Here is a 26,497-nt window from a genome sequence, read left to right as displayed (position 1 = left end):
CTAGTGTTCTAGTTTTCTGAAAATACTATATGAAGCAGTCTCGTCTAGCTGCAAAGACAACCTTCTGAATTATGAGCTGAATGTAACTTGTTAACAGTTTCCCTGAAAAAGCAATCAGATCAAGCAACAGGTTTGGGCACCAGTTATTTCTAAGTCCCCACCAAACTATCTGCTCACTAATTTCTTCAAGGATTCATGACACTTTCAAGCAATGGACCTACTGAGTTGCCAGCATTTCAACACTTGTGAATACAGGGCACACATTCTCTGCTTTGACTTTCTTTCCACATCTTGATTCAATGGCACGTTTTGGAACCCTTCCAAAACAAGAAAGCATTCAGGAAATAAAACTGCTGCATTTGTTCACCTGAATGAAGATCAACATGGAAGCTTTTCTGTCTGTATAGACCTTCGGAAATGTTCTGCATTGGAATTCCAAGACATTTCAGTCACTCACCTCTAAATGTAATGTGAGCATCAAGCTCTGAAAGCTCGTGAAGCTTGATGGATTTGGAAAGAGGTATACTTACTCCTAATGAATTAGAAGATAGTGTTTTAGATGCTCCAAATTTGGATGCGAACACTGGAAGTAAAAATTTTAGCTAAAATTCTGCTAATTACTCAACTAGTACTCCAGTATTTTAACTACGTGAATAAGCTTGTGACAGTCAAATTTCCATTTTCATTAGTCCTACTTATTTTCATTTTATGGCAAAATGGAAAGGCCAAACAACACAAGAGATGCCATGAAGGAATAAACAAACACATTAAGTGCTTTCTGTTCTCTTGATTGTGATTACTGAAGTATTGCTAAAGCACATATTACTATAGCATTTATTAACTATATAATTTTAGTTCTGTTTTTGAAAATTTCTCTTGCTCTTATAACACAGCATGCACTTTCTTTCAATCCTATTAAGCCATCATCACTTTTGTTTAGAAAGTGCCCTTGAAAAAAAGTCAACCATTCTTGTCCAGGAGACAATTCTTTTTTCCTGGTAAGTGCCTGGACTCACCTTTACTCAATGTCTGTTTAGCTGAAGCAGAACAAAAGCAAACTGCAACATCCCCCCTCAGAATCACACTCTTCAGTCTTACCTATTCCCCCTCTGCTGTTCATGCAATCACTTCTTTGCTCACAAGTGTGCCCTTGTTTTTCTCTATATGCACTTCTCTCAAAATCTTCTCTCTCCCTTAATATTTGCCTTTGTGTTTGCTTTAATCATTACATAGACTGTATCTTACAAGCTTCCCACTGTGTACACTATACACATCTACTCTTAATAGGAACAGCCCTTCCCAACTGATTCATACGAAACTCTCCCCATCCACCATTCTTTCCACCCTCAAACTCTTCTTCGGTTCACTCCAAAAACATTTTCTTCAACTCCTATTCCCTCAAAGGCATTCTGCAGCCAGGTCTCCACATTGAAAAAATAATTCAGCTCTCACCTCGCAACCTTCTACAGAGAGCATTCTTTGCCATTACTTTTCTTTCGCAGGTAAAAGGGAAAAGAATATTGACCTCTTTATTCTCTGTACTATGCAAGCTTTTCTCCAACACTGTAAGTAGAAAAGTTTATATAGCTGTCCTTCTCCACCAAAGTCCAACCAGTCCTCAAATGAGATACCACATTGACAGTCCTCCAGAGTAATGCATAAACACTACTGCTGCCTGACAGTTTAGCTTTTACATCTGCCTGCAACAGCCACTCCCATTTCTGTTCACCTAGGGATTTTTTAAATTAAAAACTATACATAAGAGCACCTGGAAGCTTGTTCATCCACCCTATACTATTTGCTTAACTTCAGCATTCTTACTTTGCCCATTCTGGGTGACTGGCTACTGTCTCATTGATCAAGCTGCTTGTGACTTGAATCATGTGAACACTCTCTTGATGTACCTAAATTAAATATAGAGAGGAGAAATGTTATGTAATGCAAACTACAACTCTTCCTACATTCAGAGAGGCTTTTTTTTTTTTTTGGAGGGGGTGGGGGGAGGGTGGAGAGGGGAGTGACCAGTTTGTACATTCAAAGAATAATTCTTCCAATGCAGACAACCCATTATGAAGAATGAAGTGCCATTAACCCAAAAAAGCATTCAATACAATAATCATCAGTCTGTTCTGACAATTTTGGTCACACACTGTGTGACTAATAATAGCAAAAGGAAATTTAAACTTATCTCACCAGTGGAAAAAAAATATAACAATACAGCAGTGCTGTCAAGGGAAGTACTAAAATACAAAGCACAGTTTCAGATATACCTTTTTAAGCCATGGATCAAAAAAGTGTAAAAGTTAATGAATGCTCAGCTCTAACATGACCAACCATCCTATGAAGTGCCTCACCAAATTAATTCATAGTAAGAATGATAAAAGACGCCTTTTATAAATATATTAATGTTCCTTTTATGAATATAAGGAAGCTTTAGGCAGGAATGTTTGCACAACTTTTAAAGCTTTCAATTTTAAGTACTCAGCATTATATAAGCCTACATTTTGGAAGAAGGAGATTGACATCAGAACCCATTGATTTTTGTTCTGCAACTGTATTCAAGTCAAACATTCAATCTCCATTGACTGTTTCAAGTATGAACACAGCTCCATTTAAAAAAAAAAAAAAAGTACGAGTGACCTCTTCTGGTGAGAAAAAAAACCACCCCAACCACAAACCAAAAAAGTCAATTTCAGAGACCATCTGATCATGAATCTCAGCATATTTAAACTCAGAACAGGATACCATGAGGTTATTACAGGCATTTACACAAACGAATTGACAAATACACCTTAAGCATTTTGCAAATATGTTTCTGATGCAAGGTAAATTAAAAAGAAAAAATTCTAAGTGGCTCTGCTGTTGACAAGAAAAGTGTAACAGGATGCAAAACAAATCCGTTCCTGTAATATATAAGTTAGTAATTCTTTTAGTAGAATAAATTTCCTATTTCCAAATGTCTATGTATTAGTTTTGTCATATATGTAAGTAAACATATAAATACAAATCTGTATAAATATACAGACTTTTATATATAAGTAGTCTTGGAATAGTAACAAGTTCAACTACAGAGCATTTAGTTGCTGAATTTTTCAAAAAATTCTTTAAGCTACATAATTTTGCATAAATATCAGTAACTTTCATTCAGCATTTAAAATGAGCTCTATGATTACATTCCTTAGAGCACTGTACCTTTGCAGTAAGGAGCAGGGCTAGCAGAAGGGTTCCTATCACTAGCAAAAATATTATGAAAATGCTGATTATTTTATCTAGCATTTTCTCCAACCACACGATCATCTGTGCAGAAAAAAGAGAAAACAAATCATAGCATATAAATCAGTCTTTAATTAAGGCAATGCTATGTGCTATATGACACTATTGTTCTCTTTATTTACAATCACAGTGCAAAATCAGGCTCTACTCAAACAGCATTTATGCCCAAGCTTGGAGATGAACAATTAACAAGCGATGTTAGCATGATTAAAGTCATGGAATGACATGTGATTTTGCGAACGACATTTACACATTACCACAAGACACAGCAAGCTCTCTGCAAAGCAAGCAATAACTCGATATTTACTTACTAGACCTAAAGAAGCTAGCATTCATGTCAGCTATGAACCTAGAAATTTGTCTTTGTTTCTTGTCCTTCACCAACTTGGAAACTTACAGATACTGCCTGCACAGGACTTGGAAGCTATCAAGGTATACTGTAAAGTAGAACCATGCCTTTAAAATTTGAATAGCTAATAGCCATCTAAATGAGGTATTTCTGCAAGTAACCAAAGGTTTAAATCTGCTCATCACTTTCTGAACTGAAATGGGGCTGGAGGTTTTCTACATTATTGAACATCAGGCCAATTATTCAGCACTGACTATTTCTATCCACTTTCAATCTCGAAAGGATGCTCAGCATTAAACATGCCTCAGCTAAACCTACTGATACAGGAAACAGGTTTGTATGTTGTTCTGTTGGTTTATGGAAAGGCCCATTCTATACATGTCCACAAACAAATAGTGATACCACTTAAGACTACAGAAATTCTGATAACATCATTCAAAACAATAAAACTGCTCAGCCACGCAACTATGCAGAGTGCTCTAGAATAGTGCACGCTGAGCTTCATCTCATATACAAATTGACTGTTTACATAAAAAGCCATAAAAGCCCACGCGAGTACGACCAAATACATTTTTCAAGCTTCTATGGTTCAAATACCAAGGCTATTTCTACTCCATCTGGCATTACTGCAGGAAAAAGCAGCAGAAGGACAGCTGTAAAGTTTGTGCTTTAAGAGAACTGAGGTCAAAGCCAATGTGCAGTAGATGAAAGTATTTCCAAGTGAGTACAAGTTACATGTTCAGCGATTACGCTGGCAACTTTTTAGTTAGAGATCTTACAGAACTACTAATACACTTGCTGATGGTTTACATTAGTTCTATTCTATTCTGTTATTTACCCTACCCCTACACATGAAATTGGCCCTGGAACAACTAACTTCTACAGACTGCTGTGTGATGACTGAATTGGTTAACACTGAAGTTGTATCTCCTATTTGAAAAAAAAAAAAAAAGTAAGGAATTTTTTTTTGTGCTCATCCTGTAGCATCTGAGCAGTTAATGTACATTAAGCAATTATTTTTAAACTTCAAGTGCTTTTACATCCAGCTCCTTGTTTGATCTAAATTAACACAAGGATTATATTCAGCATTTTAGAACTGTTGTTCAAAATGATGAAGAAAACTGTAAGAAAGCAAAATCCTTTTAAAAGAAACAAGACGTTGAGCCAGCAAGTTTTTGTAACAAAACCTGCACTATATTATGACCTGCAGAAAGGAATTCAGAGAACCTGAAGGAATCTGCAAAATCCTTTGTCTTAGATATCTATTTTTAACATTTTTCAGCATTGCTGAAATATTTCAGCCATCAGAAATGCCTTGCCGGTACTAGAGGGAGGTTACCTGCCTGCAGCAGTACTACAGCTTTCTGAAAAACTCTGAGTAGCCTCTACATGGGACAGTTACCTCTTTGGAAATAAGACTGAAAACAGGATTTGCTGTGCCCTTCCAAGCCTCACATACATCTAAGGATTATGCAAGAGAAGCAAGAAATAAAAGTCCCTGTTTTAAAGGTCAGAAATCAAAAATATCACTGAAAAACACTGGATGGCCATGGGATAGAAATTTTATAGCATGGGCTTCAAAATAAAGCTATTAAAAATTAAAGCTGCCCTTGTTATTTCTTAGTTAACAAAGTTCAAACTAATTGCTATTTACTTTCTAAGTTAGAGATAAAAGAAATCCACTAGCTAGTCTTACATATAGCACCTTAATCAGACCCACTGAATCCAAGAAATTGGAGGTACTGTCAAAGATTTCCAAAAATGCTAGCCTTGATGATTGTGTGAGTGGTATCCAATAGATGAAGTCTCAGTGCAGCTGAAGCTGGATGCTTTAGATGTTTCACCATGGCAGCAACTACTAGAAGACCAAGCTCCAAAAGATCAGGATGAGGACTCTCTCTGAACTGGAACATGACAAACTGGGGATCTTTTCTTAGCACTGCGTTGGAGTATGCCTACACTGCCATTGAGGTGCGGCTGCAGCACATGTAAAGCCTGAATTACCTTTAATCTAGTTAGTAAAGTAATGGCAGCACTGATGTTGTACCAGTACAGACAGCAGCCTCAGCCATGCAAGCCCACCTTGTGTTTATTTACTTGGGCAGGTAGCCCAAGCAAGCTAGATGAAAGCCAGCTCTGGTATGCCTACAGGTACTGCAGTTACATCTCTCACCACAGTCTTAAGGAGATCCACATTATACAACTGGTACAGACATATCACAGGAGAAGACTGAATTGGATTGAGGATTGTGGAAGTAAAAGCAGATGTACAACATTCTTTTAGGGCTATATTTACTCCTCCTCCTTTAATTTGCTTCCTATTAAACCTCCCTTCCTTCCTTTACGTTTACCCACAATACTTGCTGAGGAAGCACTCACCTTTGCACACTCATGCTAAATAATGCATAGGTGCTATGTTACTGCAGGTAAGCTAGACTGTTAAATCCCTGTGTGCTTGTACTTACCCCTGAATCAGGTCCAGACTTCGTTCTTACCCCAACCCTGTCAGACCTCCCTTTACATCCTTCCTGTAAACCATGGGCGTGCACACAAAGACAAACATACACTGACTAAACACTAGTCATTAGCCAGAGACCATTTTAAATTCAGTTCCAAGCTTCTAATCTAAAGGTTAGTCAACAGCGGGAAGCTGATGCTGCCACAACATCCAAAATTACGCAAAGGTAAAGGAAAGCCAGGCTCCTAAGCTACAGAAGGTCACACTTGTAAAACCAAACTGAAATGTTACTGATTTGTGATAGGCTGTCCACAAAAAACTATCCTTAATTGCCACAGTTTTGAAGGGAAAGGTATCAACTTTTAGATATTTTTTTTTTTAATTTAGCTCACTGTAAAAAAGAGTTTTTAAGATGAGTTGCATTCTGTTAAAATGCTTCTCAGTAATTTGCAAGTACTCCCTGCTTTCAACTTTTGGGTGATGATACAAACCACATTACACTGAGCTGTAACAGAACTACAGTTCATGCTTAACAATCAGGAATCCTACTATCTAGACGGGTTCTCCATGTTATGCAGTATGATGCATCACCTATGAATTCACGTTTTGACGTTTCACACTGCATAGCCATCAGAACACTAGTTTTTCTAGTATTTACTGTTTTACCCACACAGTGAAGCATACCTGGACATCTACTTCATTTTCAATTAAATCTACATAAAATTACCAAAAAGGACTATTTTATTTCTTTAAAGAGCTTCACTATCTATCAGAATTTTTTCCAAGACATTTCTTAGACTTGTTGACATTTTCCTTTAGTTCAGTTAATATTTGAGGATACCATCTTATTAATATCATCTGATGAGAATAAGGGGAAGCCTGTAATCAGGACACATCTCAGGGTTATGTTGAAATGAGTCAGATGAGTAGTTCAGTTAGAAAAGATAGACAACAGTCTATATGAGGTCTCAAGTCTACTTACACCAGTGTTCCTCCAACAGCAACAGCAGGATTTAACAATTCTTTCTAAAGACTCCTGCCATAGACAATGTTATAAAGAACAAATCACGCTAGCCCAGCTGAATCTATTCTGTGTTTTGGGCTACATATACGGTGTTAAACTATGTGATTATATACTATTCTTCTTTGCCCACGCCCCCAAAAAAAAAAGTTTCAAGCAGCTCTTTGACAGAAGCTCTAAGAACAGGATGAAAAAAGATAAGGTTTATCACTAGCAGCCATAATCAACCATCATTTCAAACTCTACCATCTCTAGGTGGTGTATTTTTAGTTTCTTGGTGGATTATCAGGAAGTTTATCTTGGTGTTCTCATAAGTACTTCCCTTCAAAGACAGGCAAAGAGGAGAAAGGTGCAAAGGAAGCAACCTTTTGACTGCATCCACTATTCTGTATTACAAATCTCCTTCTTTCTTTGCCTCTGGTAGAGCATGACTTTTTTTTTTTTAAATGCAATTATTAAAAAAAAAGATAACAACCACCTAACAAAACAAACCCACAAGAATCCCACAAGTTTGCACAGTATTTTTTTGCCCTTTTTTTTTTTTAATCTTTATTATAATATTATTATTACTACTTGCTCATGCACAAAAGTCAGCACTGCATGCAACACTATAGGACTTTCAGGATCTCTTCCTATGAAACTGTGAAGTAAAACAGTAGTTTTCAAAAATAGCTCCTAGGAACTAAAAAACCCTCTGTTAAGAAACTATTTCCACAGAGTTTTGCCCAATAATGCAATTCTCTAAACTAAAAATAAAATCCAGACATTTTAGAGTTCAAAGCAATTACAGTGAAATTATTTTTGCAACCTATCATTAATATTAAGGAAAAAACATTATCTACATACATGAATTTTCAAACAAGCAAATGACAAACTTGGAGCCAGAAAAAAAGTAGTTGAGACTAAATTTTCACCTGTGGCTCACTGAACTCAGCTCTTCACCTAAACTGTACTAACAAACCAATACCTAATAAAAAAATTTTTACGAAGGGTTATGGTTGCACACATTTATACTAATCTTAAGTCACTCACATAACACAAACATTTCAAAGTCAGGAAATAAAAATGTAATTTTAAAACAACCAAACTATATTCAAGGGCAAAAGAACATTCAAAAACTCCCCTCTTAGTGGACAATTATAACTGAATCATAAAGCAAGCAACTCTACCCTCTTGTTCAGAAACACAGAAAGCCCACCATCATACAACCCTGAGTTCACTGATTAAATACTGAAGATCAAACTTTCTAAATTCATTATAGCTGCTCAGCCTGGACGCTACATGCAGCATTATTCCCCATCTGCCCCCCACAGCAGATACCAGCTGTGCAGCCCCATTTCATTGTTGACAAGAACCTTTTAGAGAGTTGTGCCAGTGCCCCATGGCCTCCATGCTCTACTCTGTTCCGCTTGTTCTCAACAGCATTCAGAACGACAGCATTTCAGGTGTCTTTCACAACATGCAAGGCAGATCTACGGTTTCTATTGTAATAGCTACTGAATGGAAAGGATGGGTTGTTGTTCAGAAAACCATAGTACCCATTCTGACTCCCCCACTAATACTGAAGTGGTAAGTGAGGATAAAAGTTGCTGCTGGAAGCATAACGCGTTTCTAGATATGATATTTGATTCTTTCTCTTTCACTTAATTATCATATATTTTATCACATACTAGATTTTCACCTTTAAAACTCTGAGGTCCTGCAGATGTACACATCCTACAGGCATCCCTCTCCAGCTCTGTACTTGTCTGAAGCTATGACACCACCCAAGTCCTACAGAGATAGCACTGCATTGAGGAGTTGTCCAGATTTCAGCCACACAGGAGGCCAAATAAAGACTGAATCAATTTTAACTTCTCTTGGGATGACCGTTCCCCAAAGAACAATAGTTAACACTAGCTGACTAAGATGAACATGGGAACTGAGGAGTACATTTCTTATAAAACACATCACACACTTTTAAAAGCCACACAAAAGGAAAAATATTTTAGCTATACCAACTGCTTTAATTATATTTTTAAAATTTTTTTTACTAGCCCTCACTTCCCTTAAGACTGTCATTAGATTCAGCAGTTCTGAGACCATGAGTATTCTCTTTTCACTCCTGCTAAACTCAATACCACTGAGTATACAGGCCAGTTTGACACGTCAAAAGTAAAAGATTAACAGCACTGACTGAAGCCAGTCAACGCACTATTTGCAAGCACTTGCATTCATAGCTTTATAACTGTGCTTCACCCTCACCACCCACGTTAATTCAGTTAACTGATGCTTTCTGTGAGCAGAGAACAGCTCTCCAGTCCAGGAGAGAATTGGTTTTGTTACGCATAAAAGTGGGGACCAGGTGGAGATCACCTGTTCTTAAATAAAAGTGCCACAACATCAAACTACCGCTTGAAAGGCTAATGCAATATTCTGCTGTACATAACATTTAACTATGTGCATTCATTTTAGTAGAAGACAAGAGATCAGGTAGAATTATATGACCTTCAGTAGCTTATATCAAGAGCTGGAAAAGAGACACTTGGGAGAGAAAACATAGAAGCAAGGCATGTTAAGGAGTATTCATGCTGCAAAAAAAGCCAAAACCTCCCCAAAACCACAGAATCCATTAGTTGGAATCACAATTTTTCTGTTTATTTACCTTCTTATTAAGCCAGTGCCACAGCTTGTCAGTGGCAGGGGGAGATGGAAGAAAAGGGAAAAAAAGACAAGAACACAGTGGAAAATTATTGAAAAATGCAGTAATAGAGAGGGGAAAAAAAGCAATGAGAGGCAGGCAAAGTCATCCACAGAATGAAAATGAAATTGTTCCAGACACAAAGGTAATTGCAATAGGAAGAAAAGATCATAACAAGTTCCAACGCAAGAATCTAGATTTTACTATTAACATGCACTTTTTGAAACAAGGAGGGATATAACAAATAAGAACAACTTTAATTATATTAACAGAGCTATCAGCATAATCTGGGCAATTCCAGTTTAATTACACTGAGAGCTAACATTTCAGATGTCAGAGCAGGACTTGTAAAAGTATTCTGAAAAGGGCACTTTACTGAAACACCAAAGCTTAACACGAGATACTCGTTTATTGCATTAATACTCCCATTCAGGCATTTTCCTATGTATTTCAAAACATTCCTATTACACCAGCTACTGTTAAACAAATTGTATATGTTTTTTTAGTACCACATTCATATTACAACATTCACATTCAATGGCACAACATCAAATATGTAATTAAATCTGATATACACAACAGCAAATTGTAGATCAAATAAATGTATGGATTTTATATAATTTTATTGGTTGTGCAGAAGGCTCTTTGCACTTCTCAACAGTCAGTTTCTCCTTTTGTACTACAGTTATTTTTCCTTACTAATTCTCACCCATGCTGCTCAAATATACCCATTTTAGGACCTAGTTTATGTAGGACTATTAATTCTGTCCATTAGTAATTAGTTAGCAGCATAATCACACCAGTGAAAAGCTTTAATGTCATTATTCATCTGTTAGAGGTTATGATCAAGTAAGTGAAGTTTGTTTCTCCCTGAAAACAAGATCGCTGAATGCTCAATAAATCTAGTGTTTTCACTAGTTGACAGAAATTATATTAGCTCCCAACAAAAACAAAATGTAAGAACATTTCAAATTTTAAAAAAATCTCAGAATGTTAATTAAGGTATATCAGAAGCAAGAAGCAGATTTACAAAGAAACATAAACAACAGGAAACATGAAAATAAAGTATGTCACAAAGCACCCACTTCTACTAGCTTTTACTACTCATGGAAAGAATCACAGTAATGGAAAGCAATGACAAAGCTTCAAAAGCCTCAAACTGACACTGTAGAATTTGTTTCTATTTTACCTCTTCACCTACAGAATAATTTATCAGTGAAAAAAGGTAAAGTTTACTGATTCAACAACATACTTTTGCCTTTAACTTTACTTCCACATACGAAAACCCACTATACATTAGGTTCAGTTTGGAAAAGACATAGATCTCATGGCTGTGTTTCTCCACTTTGCAACTCCAATGCAACAAAATCTAAAGCTCTATTGTTAGCCTGAGATTTTAGCAGAATGTGAAAGGAAGTCTTTGGTATTTTTCTATAATATCAGCCTCCTGGAATTGGATGATAAATACAATAACTAGGAAATAACATTGTATGTCAAAGATAACAATCATTTTTTAAATCAATATTTAAGACAGTATCTGGGATGCTCTACCTGCCTACTATCTTACCAATATTGTTGTTTAAATAGTTCTACAAATGTAATCAATCTACATTTAAAAACAGGCTACAGCTTAATTCTAATCTTCAAGTCATCTAAAATTAGTAAGGCTACAGCCACCTTTCCAGTATTTTACTGGAAAACTATTTATATAAGATCTTACATGTCTATGGAAGTATTTCCTAGAATAATATATGCACTGGTAGAGATTCTGCCCATTTTCTGTGCTTGCTTTAACTACGTGCTAAACTTGGTACCAGAAGAGCCAAACCTTGACTTTACCCAAAGTCCAAACAATCTATTACAGTCCTCTGTATATAAAATTCTAGTATGCTATACCTAGAAAAAGCATGTAATAACTACATGATTCATTGAAGTCTACCAGAAAGCACGCATGCACAATACTAGCACATTCTAATTAATAAGTCTAGTGCATGCAGTTGAGCAACTGGCTATGCTGCTGAACTCCCTCGCAAACTCTAATCAAAATAAAACTACAGTGACCATATTAAAAGACAAGTCTTTTTTTTAAAAAAAATATGACTGAAGCAAATTATTAGTTCTTGACTGTTGATAAGAACATGAATTATACCATATCTATTAAGTGTTAAGATGAGTTGATGGATGACAACAGAAACCTCCCTATGCTTTCCTCCAGGAAGTCTATCATACCTGAACCGCTGCGTCTGTTGGCTCCGTGGGGCAAATGCAAAAGCAGGGACTAAAGAATACAGTAAGGACATCTTATTTCTATAGTCCATATTTAAAGCAGGCCTGCACATCCAGGCACAGCTTGACCTACTGTTTATAAAGAAAATGAAAAGCAATGCCCTACTTTCTTTCCTCTTGATCAGAACTTCCCTTCAGTTCTTTTTTGTCTGCAATTTCAAAGATTACCAGAGGCTGATGAGCAGTGGGAAAGAAGAGCAGCAGCTTTTCTTACTGCTTTTATTTAAGAAACAAACATAATCAGTAAAGCTCAAACATTTGCATGTGTGAGCAGTACTCTCCCATAATTTCTCACAATGAGTTATTTTCCGGACCATTTACACTACCCTCCTAAACTTTGTTTGGGAGAAAAAGACATGCCACTCTAAGATGTCTTCCTCGTCCTCACTACCTTTTACGCAGAACTGAAACTATTTCCTAATCGGGCATACCACTTTAGAAACCAAGTAGTACCACTAGATATTTGTGTGAAACAGACCTTGTCAATGGCTTGTTGTACTTAGCTAAGAGCCCCACTACATCCTGATGCTGAGATTCAGCCTCCAATTAACTCAGTATACAAAAACCAAAACAAAAAAACCCAAAACAATCACTACGCAGCTTCAGCTCCCACAAAAAGAAAGTACAAATAAAATATTAAAAAATTAAACATCTAATTGCAAAAGAAATGATCCTTCAATCTTGGTTTCTCTCTCACACACACACACGTATAAAAGGTAAGCTGTAACAATTTACGCCATGAATTTCTATTTTGTGTTTGCATATTTTTACTTCCTCTTCAACAGTGCCTACTGAAGCCAAAATGTTTGGTAATGCAACTTAAATACGGCTCATCCATCCTTTCCAAAAAAACTTGCAAGGATGCTATTTTCATTCCTCTCCTTTCCCTGGCCCCACAAAAATCACAATTGCCAATATCCTATGGCATTGCTTCCCAAATTCTCAGAAATAAGGTGCATCCGTGACCTTACAATGCACAGAATAAGCATATGCAGTAAAAGTTAAAAGATATGAAAGCATTAGTGTGATAAGCATTGGAAGACCGCATATCATTCCAGCCACCCATGATAAAGCCCCATGAACTGTAATTAGAATAGGCACATACGAGGACAACAGAACCATGCAGAGTATCAAGTGTCCTTCTTATAACGGCTAGAAGAGCTTGAATTGCTTTAATACACACAGCACAGACTCAGAAGGAATACGATCGTCATCTAAAAAATGGGAGGGGAGAGGGGAGATGGAGAAATGAGTTATGCCAACACTGCTCTTTTGCTTAGACAAGAACAACATGAATATAAACTGACCTTAAATACATTTAAGCTGAAGAGTGGGAAGTTCTGCTGCATATTACAACAAAAGCCCTACCTTCTTTAAGGAGAAAAGACTTAGTGGAATTAGAAAGGATACTATATCATATATAGTTATGCAGTACAAGGATACTAAACTTGACAACTCATGAAATACAGTACATACGATATTGTGTCTAGAGAGTCTTCTTACTCACAAAAAAAAAAGCTTTTAATGAAAAGCTTTGTATAATGTAAGCTTTTATCCTAACATTAATACTTTCCACGACCTTTGGAAACCCCCTTTATCTTGTTCACAGCCATATTCTGAAAGGCTTTTCCTTTTTCAAATTCTTCCTCAATGAACTCTGTGAAATCATTACTTATTTCCTACAGCCATTTTAATGCTTTTGTTGACCTTTTGACATCCATTTACCCATTAGATCTGGGCTTAAGCTCTTCCTTTTCCTGTAGGAATCCAGAGCTATAAACTGCAGATGGATCTGCTGAGGTACCGATGCTCTGACAAATGTACTTACTGGGTTCAGCTCTTCAGTTACGGAAACTCTGAGGTAACGGCTTTTTCTAAAGCAGAGAATACTTCAACAACAGAGTTACAGAACACACATTCTTACAGACTGGCATAGCTATTACAAACAAAATAATCTATCAGGTTAAGTCGAAACTTACAATTCTGAATGGAGGAGCCTTCATAAATTTTCTGGAGCTTTCCAACTCTGCAATTTGCAAATGTGGGCTCATTTTGAGTGGGGGAGAAGGGAGGGGAGCACAGAAGCCTTATTCTATGGTACTTCCCAAATACCTTATCCCACATATTTCTTCCGTTACAGAGGGAATCCTCCCTTCTGTACTCAGCATGCCACTGTGTTCAACAACTACACTTCCACACAGTATAAACAATGTCTTTGAACTAGCTCAGGCCCTACTTACAGAATAAAATGGGTTGCTTTTTAAATTAAGTTTTCACAACAGAAGTAGGAACGTCTCATCCTTCAGATTAAAGCTCATTAAGTTTAACTTCAAAATCTTTGTAATCAGGTAAGGTGACTAAACCATGATCATTTTGCCTTACTCAGATATGGAATCTTCTAAAGCTAACACAACATTTTATAAGTGACTTCTGTCAAGCTTTGCATGTAATCATTTCACGAAGTTTAAATGTGTACTTAAGTGTGAATAGTGACAGAAGAGACACGGTTTAAAATACACCATAAAACAGGATACAGTTTTACATGAGAGACATGTCCATTAGTGACAGACATTTATTTTAGAATTAAAGCATCTCAGCATACAGTGAACAGAGAATAAAACAAACTTCCAGGCTGCTTAAGGAAATAAGTAGAAATACCTTACTGTCAAGCTTTAGCATGACTCTTCCAAGCCCTCTGATGGGCCGTGGAGCAAGAGCTTCCTGACGTTCCTTCACAAAGTTTTCAATAAGTTGCCACCAACTTTTGCAATGGTTTGCCACGAAGTTCAAAACTCCAAAATGAACCACGAGTTTTTTAAGTGCCCAAACTGTAACCACAAGAAGGAAAGTAAGTATTAGAGATTTCAGAGGAGCGCCACAAGACTATGCATCTATTCCATTCTGAAAGACTATGAGAAAAAAACAGACTCGAGTTTTATTTCCCATTAGAAACCACTTTCAGAATTTTCAAGTGGTTTTAGTACTAATATCCTCACTCGCTTTACAAGCGTGCTTATCCACGTGGAATTTAGATGGCAGCAGAGGAAAGGTGCCTGCGCACTACCCGATTATGCAGCTAACAGACTTGAGCAAGGCCTGGGATAAGGTGCTGCCATTCCATGATTCCAGTACAGTGGATTTAACACATCTTCACACATACACCACGCCAGATGACTACACATAAAACACCACATTCAGAACTTAACAGTATGTTACACATACAAAAAAATTTTCAGCCTCAATTCTTAAGTTTTAGGCCTTCTATACTGTTAAAGCTGTATCTTTCCTTTAAGAACTGACAGCAGATCATGCGCAATTTCACAGTAAAGAAGTGTTCATTTAAACCTTCAACTGAAACACAAATACTGATTAATTTTGCTTTCAAACTTCAAAAACATTATTTTGAGATCAGCTTTTTATCTTGGCTTGAAGATGATCATACAAAGCTTCAGAAAAATCCATACTGCTCCTCAAAACCAGACAACAGAAGAAATACAACTTTTTTTCCCCAAAAAAGAAGCATTTTGCTGCCACAAACAGCTTCTCTCCAACACTCCTAACATATATCCACTGTAAAATAAAGAGCTTCTCAACAACACTAGAAATGTCTAGCATTACAGTTACAGAAATAAAAGCTCATGTCCGTTTACTTGCCTTGAAATAAACCCCAGAGACTTTTGCATAAGGCTTACGGTTCCAATTCTGTGATGGCACTGCTCTCCCTCACCGAGTATATGTGCAAAACTTGTGAATCATCACAATCAGGAATGTAAAAGCAAAAAAGCATGATACATATGAAAATTTCCGTGGAAGCTAATAGACCTTTAATAGTCATTAAATACTTGCTATATTCTTTTTTTTATTCAACAAAATGTTATACCACTCAAATTATCTATCTTCTCATCACTGAAAAGAAGAAAAACGAGTAATCTTCCAAAGCCACTAGAAAATTTAACATCACAACAGAGGAGTTAATTCAGATTATAAAAAAAAATTTGTATTACAACTGATTTTACTGGAGTATTGATGCAAACATACCAGTCACAAAAACATCATTACAAGATACATCAACTTAAAGGATCATAATTATTATATGTCGCAGTAACAGACCAGGAGGTCTCACAACCCAGTCCTGCCATGAACTACTGATACACAAACCTCTAAACAAAATAATGCTGCATCCCCAAACACTGAAAACTATGGTTCTAAAGGCAAACGAAGTGAAACTATTAGCAACAGAATCACATCATTCCCCTAATTTCTCCCTATTTTTTTTAAACCAGAATTTAGTAACAGTGAACATCACATGTAGATCAAATATTACAGTTGGTGTTAAAAATTCTACTTACACAGTAAAATAACTTTCTGTGAAAATGCTACCAGTACTCCTCCAATTATATCGCATTTATAGCAACATTTGATACTGAACTCCCCATCATTACATTCAAGTGTACTTTTAATAAAGCTTTTTCTTATTATGCAAGTCTATTCTCCAAACTAATTCATTACTTACTGCCATACATCAACACCACAATAATTCCCTCATCCTCAAAAATTCACATCACGCTTCTACTTGGAGATGTGTAAAATGATGTACACAGCCAAAAAGGTTAACTTTGATAAATGCCCTGTGGATATTAAAAGTTCCACAAGAGCTTATGATCTGTAAGCCACTTGCGTAAGAGTTTACATTCTTGTTCATGGAGAGCTTATGCACCAATTTGCTGACATTTGGTTTCCTTACCCTCTGGCACCACCATGTGGCAAATACAGGATTATTCAATTTCTTCAAGAAAATAAATCTAATAATCTTTCTACTAAAGATCATGTGGCACAAACACAAAAAAGGAGAAAACACAGTGTGAGTGCCAGCCCCTAACTTACAGGTTGAAGTTTTGTATGATGAAATGCAACTCATGGTAAATACACAAACTGCTGCTCAGGAAAACAGGGCAAGCTTGCATTTTACAAGGTGAACACCACCTTCTGCTACTATTTAAAAGTAAGTGTTTAAATAATATCTTCCAAAATAACTGAGTGTACAGTCATTGCAAAGGTGATGTCAGGAGGTGCTACAGTCAATCACATAGCTGTAATTATATTAGGTTAAAAAGAGGCAAGAGAGAAAAAGCTAAAGGAGGACTGTTATTAGAAAGTTGCGACCAAGAGAAAGGCTGCATAATAAGAAATTCCAAACATCTCCAGGAAGCAGAAAATTACCTGAAGACAGAAATAGAATTAAAAGAAGGATACAACAGAACAAGCAAGGAAGTAAGTGAAAGATCTTAAAAAGAGACAATACCAGGATTCCCAGGCTCACATCACTGAACAAAATGCTGCAAGTGTTCCACCACCTGGTTTATTGCTTAGCTTTTGAATTCAAAAATCATTTTTTCCCCTTTTCATTTTGTGGTATAATTATGGTATAATTTTTCCACCCTCTACATTAAGCAATTTTAAAAGAGAATCTCATTCTACCAAAGTACAAATGCATTCAAGGAAAAATGTTAATGGTACCAAGATATGTCTAATAAACTAAATGCTACTTCATATAAGTCCTGTCTACCAATATAAGGAACTCTGGTGAAATTAACATCTTTCCATTTAAGGCTTTAGAGGGTTATTTTATTTTATTTTTTTACATACCAGAAGCATTCTCTTTAAGGTCTCAGAAGTGCTTAAAGTTATTAGTCTCCTTAAACTTGAATAGTTGCAAGGAAACTTGCTTTATAAAAGCCTTCCTATTTTCCACTACCAAGTATTTTTAATACCACCTCTTCTTTTAACAATCCAGGTTATCATCATTCACCTTCTGACACTTGATGTGATCCACTGTTCTAAATTTGGCCCTGTTCATCATTACACTGCCTTTTGATAATATTTTTGTGGTGATCTAGTTATATTCAGTTATATGCCAAGAAAAAGCACTTAATGGCCCAGCGTCACTGCTAAGGCAACAAGTCACAAATATTCTCAAAATTAATTTCTATTTTGGCATGAGTTTATTGTTCAGGTAGCTATTTTAGACGTAATGACTGGCAGCAGCAGTATTCATCCATTTCAGTTACAGATGTGCACTTTAATCTACATTTGTCTGGCTCAAGGTTAAAACCATTCATTGTTGTCTGCCTAACTGCAAAACTATTGCATCCTTTTTCCCTCCCACCTAAGCAGGTACTTCTAAACAGTGGTTAAGTCACTCCTTGACTTTTCAATTAATTAAGCCACATAAACTCTGCTTCTAGTAAGTCTAAAATTTATTTCCTAATCCCTTTATCATTTTTATTATTTATTTATGAGCTACATCCAACCTGCCATCGCCATTTCCCATGATGCCCAGACACCAAAACTGGGCAGTTTCTTCTGTAGCAACTACACCAGAATGAAACAAAGATCAAACCCCTCTCTCCTCTTACCCTGCATCCAGCTATTCATATGCCTAACCATCACAGCAAACATGCAGCTGTTCCTTTCCCCATGCCTCTCATAGTTCACAGCCCCTCGAACTTGTAAGCATGGCTCCAGTGGCATGATTTCCACATGCACAACTAGACAGTTTATAATGGCTTTGTGTATTGGGTGTAAATGGCAAGGTTTTGGTAGCAAGGTGGCCACTGGGGTGGCCTCCATGAGGAGAGACCAGTGACTACCTTGTACCAGACACAGTCGGTTCCAGGTGGCTCCACAATGGACTCACCACAGACCAAAGCTGAGCCCATCAGGCATGGGTGTGGTGCCTCTGGGAAAATACATTTAAGAAAGGGCAGAAAACACTAGAGAGGGAAAGGAGGAGGGAACACAGAGACAACAAGCCAATAGAGAGGAAAAAGGAATAGAGGGATGAACAGAGGGAATAAAAAGGCCAGGGGAGTAGAAGTGCTCCACAGTGGAGCAGGCACACCACTCAGAGGGACCGTGGCCTATGGAGGACCCATGCCGGAGCAGGTACACCTCTTGAAGGGACTGTGGCCTAGGGTTGAGGAGACGCCCGAGCTGGTACCTCCCAAAAGGGACTGAAGCTCACGGATGAGCCCACACTGGAAGACAGGAAAAAAGTGACTGGCTCTGTGGGTACTTGGCCGCTAGCTAGGGCCAACCCACCACACTTGGTAAAACAGCTACATTTAAGTGTTAAATACATTTTTTAAATGCTGAAAATTAGCATTTTGTCTGAAGTTTAGAGAAAATCCAAGCAAATTAGGAAACTCACTTTGTTTACAGTAGGAGGATGGGAGGAAATGCCTTCAGATTCATAGTAGCTCATGCATATTTCCAGAGTTCCCATCTTCCCTATTTACCCCCCAAAAGAGCATTGGAAAAAGTGGCATTCAGTTTTAAAATAACCTCTTTAGATAGCTATCGTAACTACTCCGTTCTTTCTTGACATATAAGAGAACAGCTACATGTAGATGTGAAGCAACAAAGCTAATTAACCTCAGAGCTAGAATGAGAATCAAATTTATCTTGTGACTTGTCCACAAAGCCTAGCAACCTGTTATTAATGGAAATCAAAAGTTAGCATGAGCTGTACTTCACTACTGTATAACAGCTAAAATATTCTTTATCTATAGGTGCAAAAATATGAAAGACATTGCATCAAGAGGAAGAAAAACAAAGTACTCTAAACCAGAAGTATTCTTACAATGTAACGTACAGCACTAAATTATTCCAGGTAACTACAATAGTCAACAGACAAAGCAATTTTACAGAGTTGTCCACTACAAGGTACCAGACAGTGCACATCAATCTTCCTATCTGAAGCTACAATTCACCTTGTCTTAACAAAATGTGGTGCTTACAGACATGGTATAGTGGTGGACTTGGTAGTGTTAGGTTTACGGTTGGACTTGATGATCTTAAAGGTCTTTTCCGACCTATACCATTCTGTGATTCTGTGAAAAAGTCTTGAAAAAGTTTTAATTTAAAACTCATACAAGCCTACAAGCCTTTCCTTCTATTTTATTTAACACAAAGCCTAAGGCTATCCAAAGTAATAGTTTAACATACATTTCTAATAATTGGATTATTACCTGCAAAAGGCACTGGCAATAGCTGCACAATCCAGAAATTTAGCCAGATCTGGACAATGACAATGGCCCACACAAGTGTAACAAAGTAAATATCACTAGTTTTCTTTTTTCTAAGAAAAGATCCAATCTCAGGTCTTTGTCTGCTCCCAGAAGAGGAAGAAGAGGAGGAGAAAGATGATGAAGCATGTGGAGGCTGATCACCTTCTGTTGCTCCTAAAACAAAGGCAAACAAAGAAGTGGAAATCATCACATTAATGGTCACCACAGAACAGAATATGCTCCCTCATCCCAAATTAACCTTTTTTTTTGTTGTTTTTTGTTTGTTTGGGTTTGTTGTGTTTTGGGGGTTTTTTTTGTCATTTCTCTAAAAGACAGAGACAGCCTTGGCACTGATCTGAATTTTGAAGAGCTAGAACAGGGCTGTGTAAGCTCTCCCACATCATGCAACACCATGCCAAGCAGTGCTGCGAGGACGAGAGAAGAAAAGATGCTGCAGCCTCTGAGAGGTCTCCTGTCACTGCAGGTAAATTACAAGTCAAATATATTTTATCAAAGAACCGTAAAACCCTGAAAAACACAAAGCGTAATTCACTTCTAAAAGAAATCTAAAGTCTTAAAATAAATCTTTGATCTCTCTTTACTGCAAGTACTCAAAAGAAATCTTAGATTTGCTCAAAGCTCATTTAAACAAAACAAAAAATAGAGCATACATTGAAGAGACAAGCTTGTATCTTACAAAGTTCTTACTACACTTTTTCTTTTCCTGAACACTCCCATTACAAATATAGCACTCACACTGTGATCCTAAATTACTTGCTTGCATAACACATTTTAGTAACAACAGCAAGCATAAATTAGTGGGTAACAAATGTTGTCATTCCCTCATTCGTAAGTTATTAAACATGAAATTCAATTAAAAAATGTGAACTGATGTGTTAAAGGCACTTATAAATAAACAGTAAATAGTCGTTTCAGGCAAAAATATTATGTCCAAATTAAAATTCTTGTATAGAGAACACAGTAATTTATTTATTTAATTAACTTTTTAGTTGGTAAATCTGCCTAGTATGGGTGACACCAAATCCATCTTCAGTCGCTGTATGTAGAATCTGTCCCTGAGAACACTAGTATTAACTTCCACTGAGGTCTCACGCTGGTGGCGAAATGCACACACTTCCCACACACACCATTACTTGAGAAAAATTTGCAGCCATGGTGGAAGAACACACACACGAGAAAACCTGAAGAGTCACTCTATGCTGAAGAATAAAAGGCAATTTGTTACGTTGGTACATACTGCAGCAGGTAAGCAATGAACACAACTCTTTCACTGGACTTGTGTCACATCAACACCAACCACATTCCTCTCAGGAAGAAAAACTGCTGTAAAAATGTATTACAATATACTACATGCATATCAGTCAAACAACTCATGTTCCACACATGCGGTTTTAGCTGCAATGTGTCACTAAAGCCATTCCTAGCCTAAAGCATGACAGCCAGAATGTACAAAAAGACAAGGCAGATTTGTCATACGTGTACAGTAGTGGTAAGTGACAAATTCTGCAGCTTCACACACTGGATGAACACTCTTCTTTTGCTGTAGAAATCTGCACTCGTGTTCTACAAGTAAGGGGAACTATTTTTAGAGCTTATAAACACTTCCCCACCACACTAATATAATAAGGTAGATCTATTGATTCTCCCAATTGATAGAGACTGGGATGGTGACAGAAACATCAGTTGGTTGCTGGTAACATATTTGGTGGAACTTAAGAATATTCCCAAAGGAATTACAGCATGCAACCTGAAAGAAAGAATTCTGCAAGCAGCTAAACATAGCAGAAGCTTCAGGTGGAATGCTTCTTGGCAAATCAGTTCATGTCTCAAAGGGATGAAGGCCAGCCCTATCATGTACAAACTACACCTTTGAGAAAGAGATACAAGTTTATTTTTCGTAAGAGAAGAGACAGTTACATGTAAACAGAAACTTTCCTAAAATGACAAAGTGGTTTTGTCATAAGAAATAGAAGGTCTATCATTCCCCTATACTTCTCAGTCTATTTTTAATGAAGCAGAAGAGTACCAATAGAAACAAATGGCTCCAGCTTACAATGCACTAAAGGAACACAAATTTGAAAACACTATATCCATATTTGAGAATTCTCCCCTATCAATTCAACTTACCCAACACTTTTCTTTGTACTTTTTTGCTCCAAAATTAATACACCAAACCTAAGAATTAACATAATAACAAGCAGAAACTCTAATATTTATCAAAGGGAAGGAAGTGCTAGATGCCAAAATAGAAAAAACAAAGGAATTTAATATGCTGAAGTCTATGCCTCAAGATTAAAGTTATCCGACACTTTTTGCCCCAAAAGCCCTTAGTAGAGTCACTTTTATAAAGAAAAAAGAATATTCCTTCTTTTGATAATGAAAAATTTGATCAACATATTTTTGCAATGAAGAAAACCTTAATTAAATAACAGCAACATAATGTTAAGAGTAGTACCAATTAAACTGTCTCATTCTCTTACAGTTTCCCTATTAACTTGAGCAGACTGTACACAGAATGCAAAACACAGATGGGAAAGAGCTGACAGGGGGAAAAAAAAAATAAAAAAAAAAGAAGAAAAAAAGACTAAAAACTCCTAGGGGATCCCAAGACAAGAAAGCTTTTTCAGAATGCAGTTCCACAGTACTTCAAGTAAGTCAAACTAAATTGGCACTGCCAATGACCTAGTATTCTCCCCATGACAAACAGACTCCTTAGCATCAAAACTGCCATTCAGATGACTGCATCATAAGTCAGTTCACAAAGTTGATCCACCCAAAAAACCCACCGAACTTTGCAAATGAGAAAAGTCACATTTTGTTGGCAAGATATGCTCTGCAAACCAAGGCATGAGTGCCTTGTCAACACAAATAGGAAAAAAAGGACTATCAGAATACTGATTTAGAGTAACTTCAGGTTCTATAAAACCCCATTTAGTGTGCTTCATGACATTTTTAGAGATGAAACCTGAAAAACACCTTTCTGTCTTCCAACTAATGAAAGTATGACAGTCTTTCCCAAATGGCTAACATTATACCCAGAAAAGAATTCTAGCAAAATCAGGAAGTACGGTACTTATTGAATATAATAAAACAAAAAAAAAAGTCAATTTTCAAGGCTGTCTTAAGACATGTTCTTTTCTTTACGCATAGCATTTTGAATTATTCTCCTCCCCTTCCTTAAATAAAAGGAAAAGGAACAGCAGCACAAACAGGAAGGCAAGTGTCTGTATCTCTATGGAGCAGGGTATCAGAATAAAATCTTCAGTTAGATGAAACAGTGATTTTATTATTATTAATGAAGTCTTTCAGAACACCAGGATGAAGGTATGCCTTCATGAATAACCACATCTTTCTGTAATTTCAAGAGAAAAAGATTTATTTTTTTTTTAAGAAAACAAAGGGGGGGGAAGGGAGGGTAAAAGGCATGACTACATTTAAGGATTGCAGTATCTCTCATATTCAAAACCAACAAGACAACAGAATCTTGCCTACAAGGCAGCTAACAAAATACTGCAATGGTATCTGCTTCTTAAGTTGCAGATTTCTCATTTGCTGTATACTCTGGAAATTCTTGGGACAGCAGGAAGGACAAGTTAGACCACCTTCACTGGTATTATTAAATTCCTCACCTCCAACACTAAATACCACGATTCAACAACAAAATAAGGAAAAACATGAGTGTTCAGAAAAACCTATAAAATCAGTACACCTTATTTCCCCTCCTGTTTTTTGTTATGAACAAATTGAAGTGTAAGGAGAAGAGTAAAAACATGAAGCATTGATTGTTCTATAATTGCTTTAATACAGTATAAACATTGTTATTGCTACTGATAATTAATCAACCTTGACAACCACTGACATATTGAGAATAGATATAAGGAAAATCTCCTCCTGAAGTCAGCTATGCACCTGGCTGAAGATGTGAACTTTCAAATCTTAAAGTTCTCATAAAAGAGATGTGCGTTACATTACAAGTTCCAAAGCAAGATAACAAAACATCCAAAAATCACTGCAGAGGAAAGCCAAAGGAGCTGCAGTTTCTTAACCCTGCAGGTAAACCTTCTGCTGTACAAGAATAATGTTTCACCACCATTTACACAGAAGATCCAAACCAAAGATGACCAAAAGGACGCTTAATATATATCACAGAATAGAATGCTAATTCCCAACAGATCGTTGAAAAATTATTTGAACTATTGTTAGTAGTAAACAGGAAACTCCGTATTTGTTCTTTTCCTGCTGTGAAGGAAAACAACAACAGAATTTGCAAGACAAAAAACCATCTGGTTAACTGTCTCAAGAAAATATATCAAAAAACATTCACTACAAAAGACACCTTTGTAAAACTGCTATAGTTTTCTTTTGGCCAAGAGAGGTTACAACCTGAAAACAGAAAAAAACCTGTCTTAAAGAAGAAAAAAAATTTAAAACTGATGTGTAAGTTAAAAAAAAAACCCCACAAGCAACAAACAAGAACACAACCACTTACATAGCACATTTGTGGGAGACTGTTGCTTGACCAGATGTTCAAAATTCAGCTAAAAAAAATAAAATCTCTTTTCCAAAATTAAAGATTAGAGACAGCAATATAAGAGAATTGTCACCAAGATGCTCCGTTCTCAAATTTCAGGATGTACGTCCATAGGGTTCTATATTATTTTGATGATAGTCATGTAAAATGTAGAAACAAAGATAAGAAAAAGAGTTGTCTAAAGCTGCCCTTTTTATATTTAAAAATGAAGCATGTTTTCAAGTACAGCTTACATTAAGATATTTAAAATTAGGAAGTGTGTTTACATTTCATAGAAAGATTTCTGAAGAGCTTGTTCCACACCATTTCACCTAGTGGCTGAAGTAACTTTTTAGTTTCACGAATGGTGGTGTTTAGACAGAAGTTTTTAATGCCACATGCTCAAAGCGTTCTCTCCTGCACATTCACTATGTTTCCTCCTCTGGAGCATGATTTACACGTTACAGACAATATTAAGAACATACTGTCTTGAAGTAGACGACTCAGACACAGCCAATTTCAAAAAGTTTTGGAAGTTCACATTCTGTCAAGTTGTTGAACGACCCGTTTTGTCAACGTGTGGGAAATGGATGAAACCTTTCAATTTCCAGAGATCTCCATAATAGCTTATTTTCTAGTATCACATTCCATCAAAGGCCTACCCGGAAAAATGATGGTAAGGTTCAAAACTAGTGATGGACATCTAAACACCTTCTTTGCAACTCTTTCAAGCCATTTCTTACAGGTTTCTAGTAGTGTTATCGCAAGTGAAAGTATTGTGACTCAAGCTACAATGCCAAGTAAACTCACTACAGGAAAGACTTTGAGCATGCCACAGTTAAACAGAGAACAAAGGGGGTTTTATCACTGTGATGTATACAAAAATTATTCCAGTCTGTCTGTACCTGGTCCCGAAATCCAGTTATATCTCATAACTGCCAACAAATCAAAAGGCGGCTAGGGAAAATAAAAAAATCAATAATAAAGAATAGGAAAAAAATCACACCCTCATTCTGGAAAAAAAAAAAAAATCTTCTAGTCAGGCCTTCTAAACATACAGACAGCCATGTAAACTATCATTTGAAAGATAGCTTTTATATTATTGTCTTCTTAAAATTTTTAAAAACAGACAAACCTGTTTCACAAGGTAAGTATAAACGTGCTATTTTGGACAGGATGAAGAGGATAGGGACTATGTTGAAATTTGTTCTTAATTCCCTCCAATTTCATGTCTTTAGAGCAAATTTAAATGCTTTCTTACAGAGTATTCAGTCACCTGAGGGTTGTGAGGAACGTTCATCATTGGACTCATCTTCTGTCATTGAAATTGCCATGGCAATTGTTGAAGCAGCAATGGAAATCATCTGACCGGGAAGCTCTGCCCCTGTAAAATATGTACGTGTATGTAAATAAAGAAAAGCGTAAGTCTTAGAATATTTTGTTGCTTGATACCCACCAAACCTGCCAAGCAACAGAAATTATATGGATAGACACTGTTAATTTTTAATATGTATTATATGTAGTCAATATGATCAAACAGGAATGAGTGCTATTAATTTTAGTATTACAACACACCTGGAGCCAAAACACAAACCCAGTTATTTGCTCAGCACTTTCCTTGCTAATGGACAGTTACCGACCAAGTCATTCACAGCTGCTGGCAGTCTCAATAATCTAAAAATCTCTATACCAGATGATCAATTTTACTAACCAAGATTATGATGACTTTCAAGAAAACTAAACCAGCAAGACAGGAAAAAAGTTTCCCAAAATAATCATACAGCTAGTTTCCCAAAATAATCATATAGCTAGTACCAGAAAGGAACACCT

The 26,497-nt window shown here is 36.6% G+C and overlaps 1 protein-coding gene across 2 annotated transcripts in view; it reads right to left on the bottom strand.

The window, feature by feature from the left end:
- TMEM245 (transmembrane protein 245) overlaps positions 1-26,497 on the bottom strand; it is a 98,871-nt gene that overhangs the window by 59,556 nt on the left and 12,818 nt on the right. For both annotated transcript variants that reach the window (XM_072852971.1, XM_072852972.1), the window contains exons 4-8: positions 25,944-26,051; positions 20,098-20,310; positions 14,726-14,895; positions 3,193-3,297; positions 1,822-1,904 (exon numbers count right to left, since the gene is read on the bottom strand). In XM_072852971.1, the coding sequence (XP_072709072.1) occupies positions 1,822-1,904; positions 3,193-3,297; positions 14,726-14,895; positions 20,098-20,310; positions 25,944-26,051 (679 nt within the window). The remainder of the gene's footprint in view (positions 1-1,821; positions 1,905-3,192; positions 3,298-14,725; positions 14,896-20,097; positions 20,311-25,943; positions 26,052-26,497) is intronic.

Source organism: Ciconia boyciana, chromosome 2 (assembly GCF_034638445.1).
Source record: "Ciconia boyciana chromosome 2, ASM3463844v1, whole genome shotgun sequence".
Classification (NCBI taxonomy): Eukaryota; Metazoa; Chordata; class Aves; order Ciconiiformes; family Ciconiidae; genus Ciconia; species Ciconia boyciana.
The sequence above is the reverse complement of the archived record's forward strand: the minus strand, read 5'-3'. Positions and strand labels throughout refer to the sequence as shown.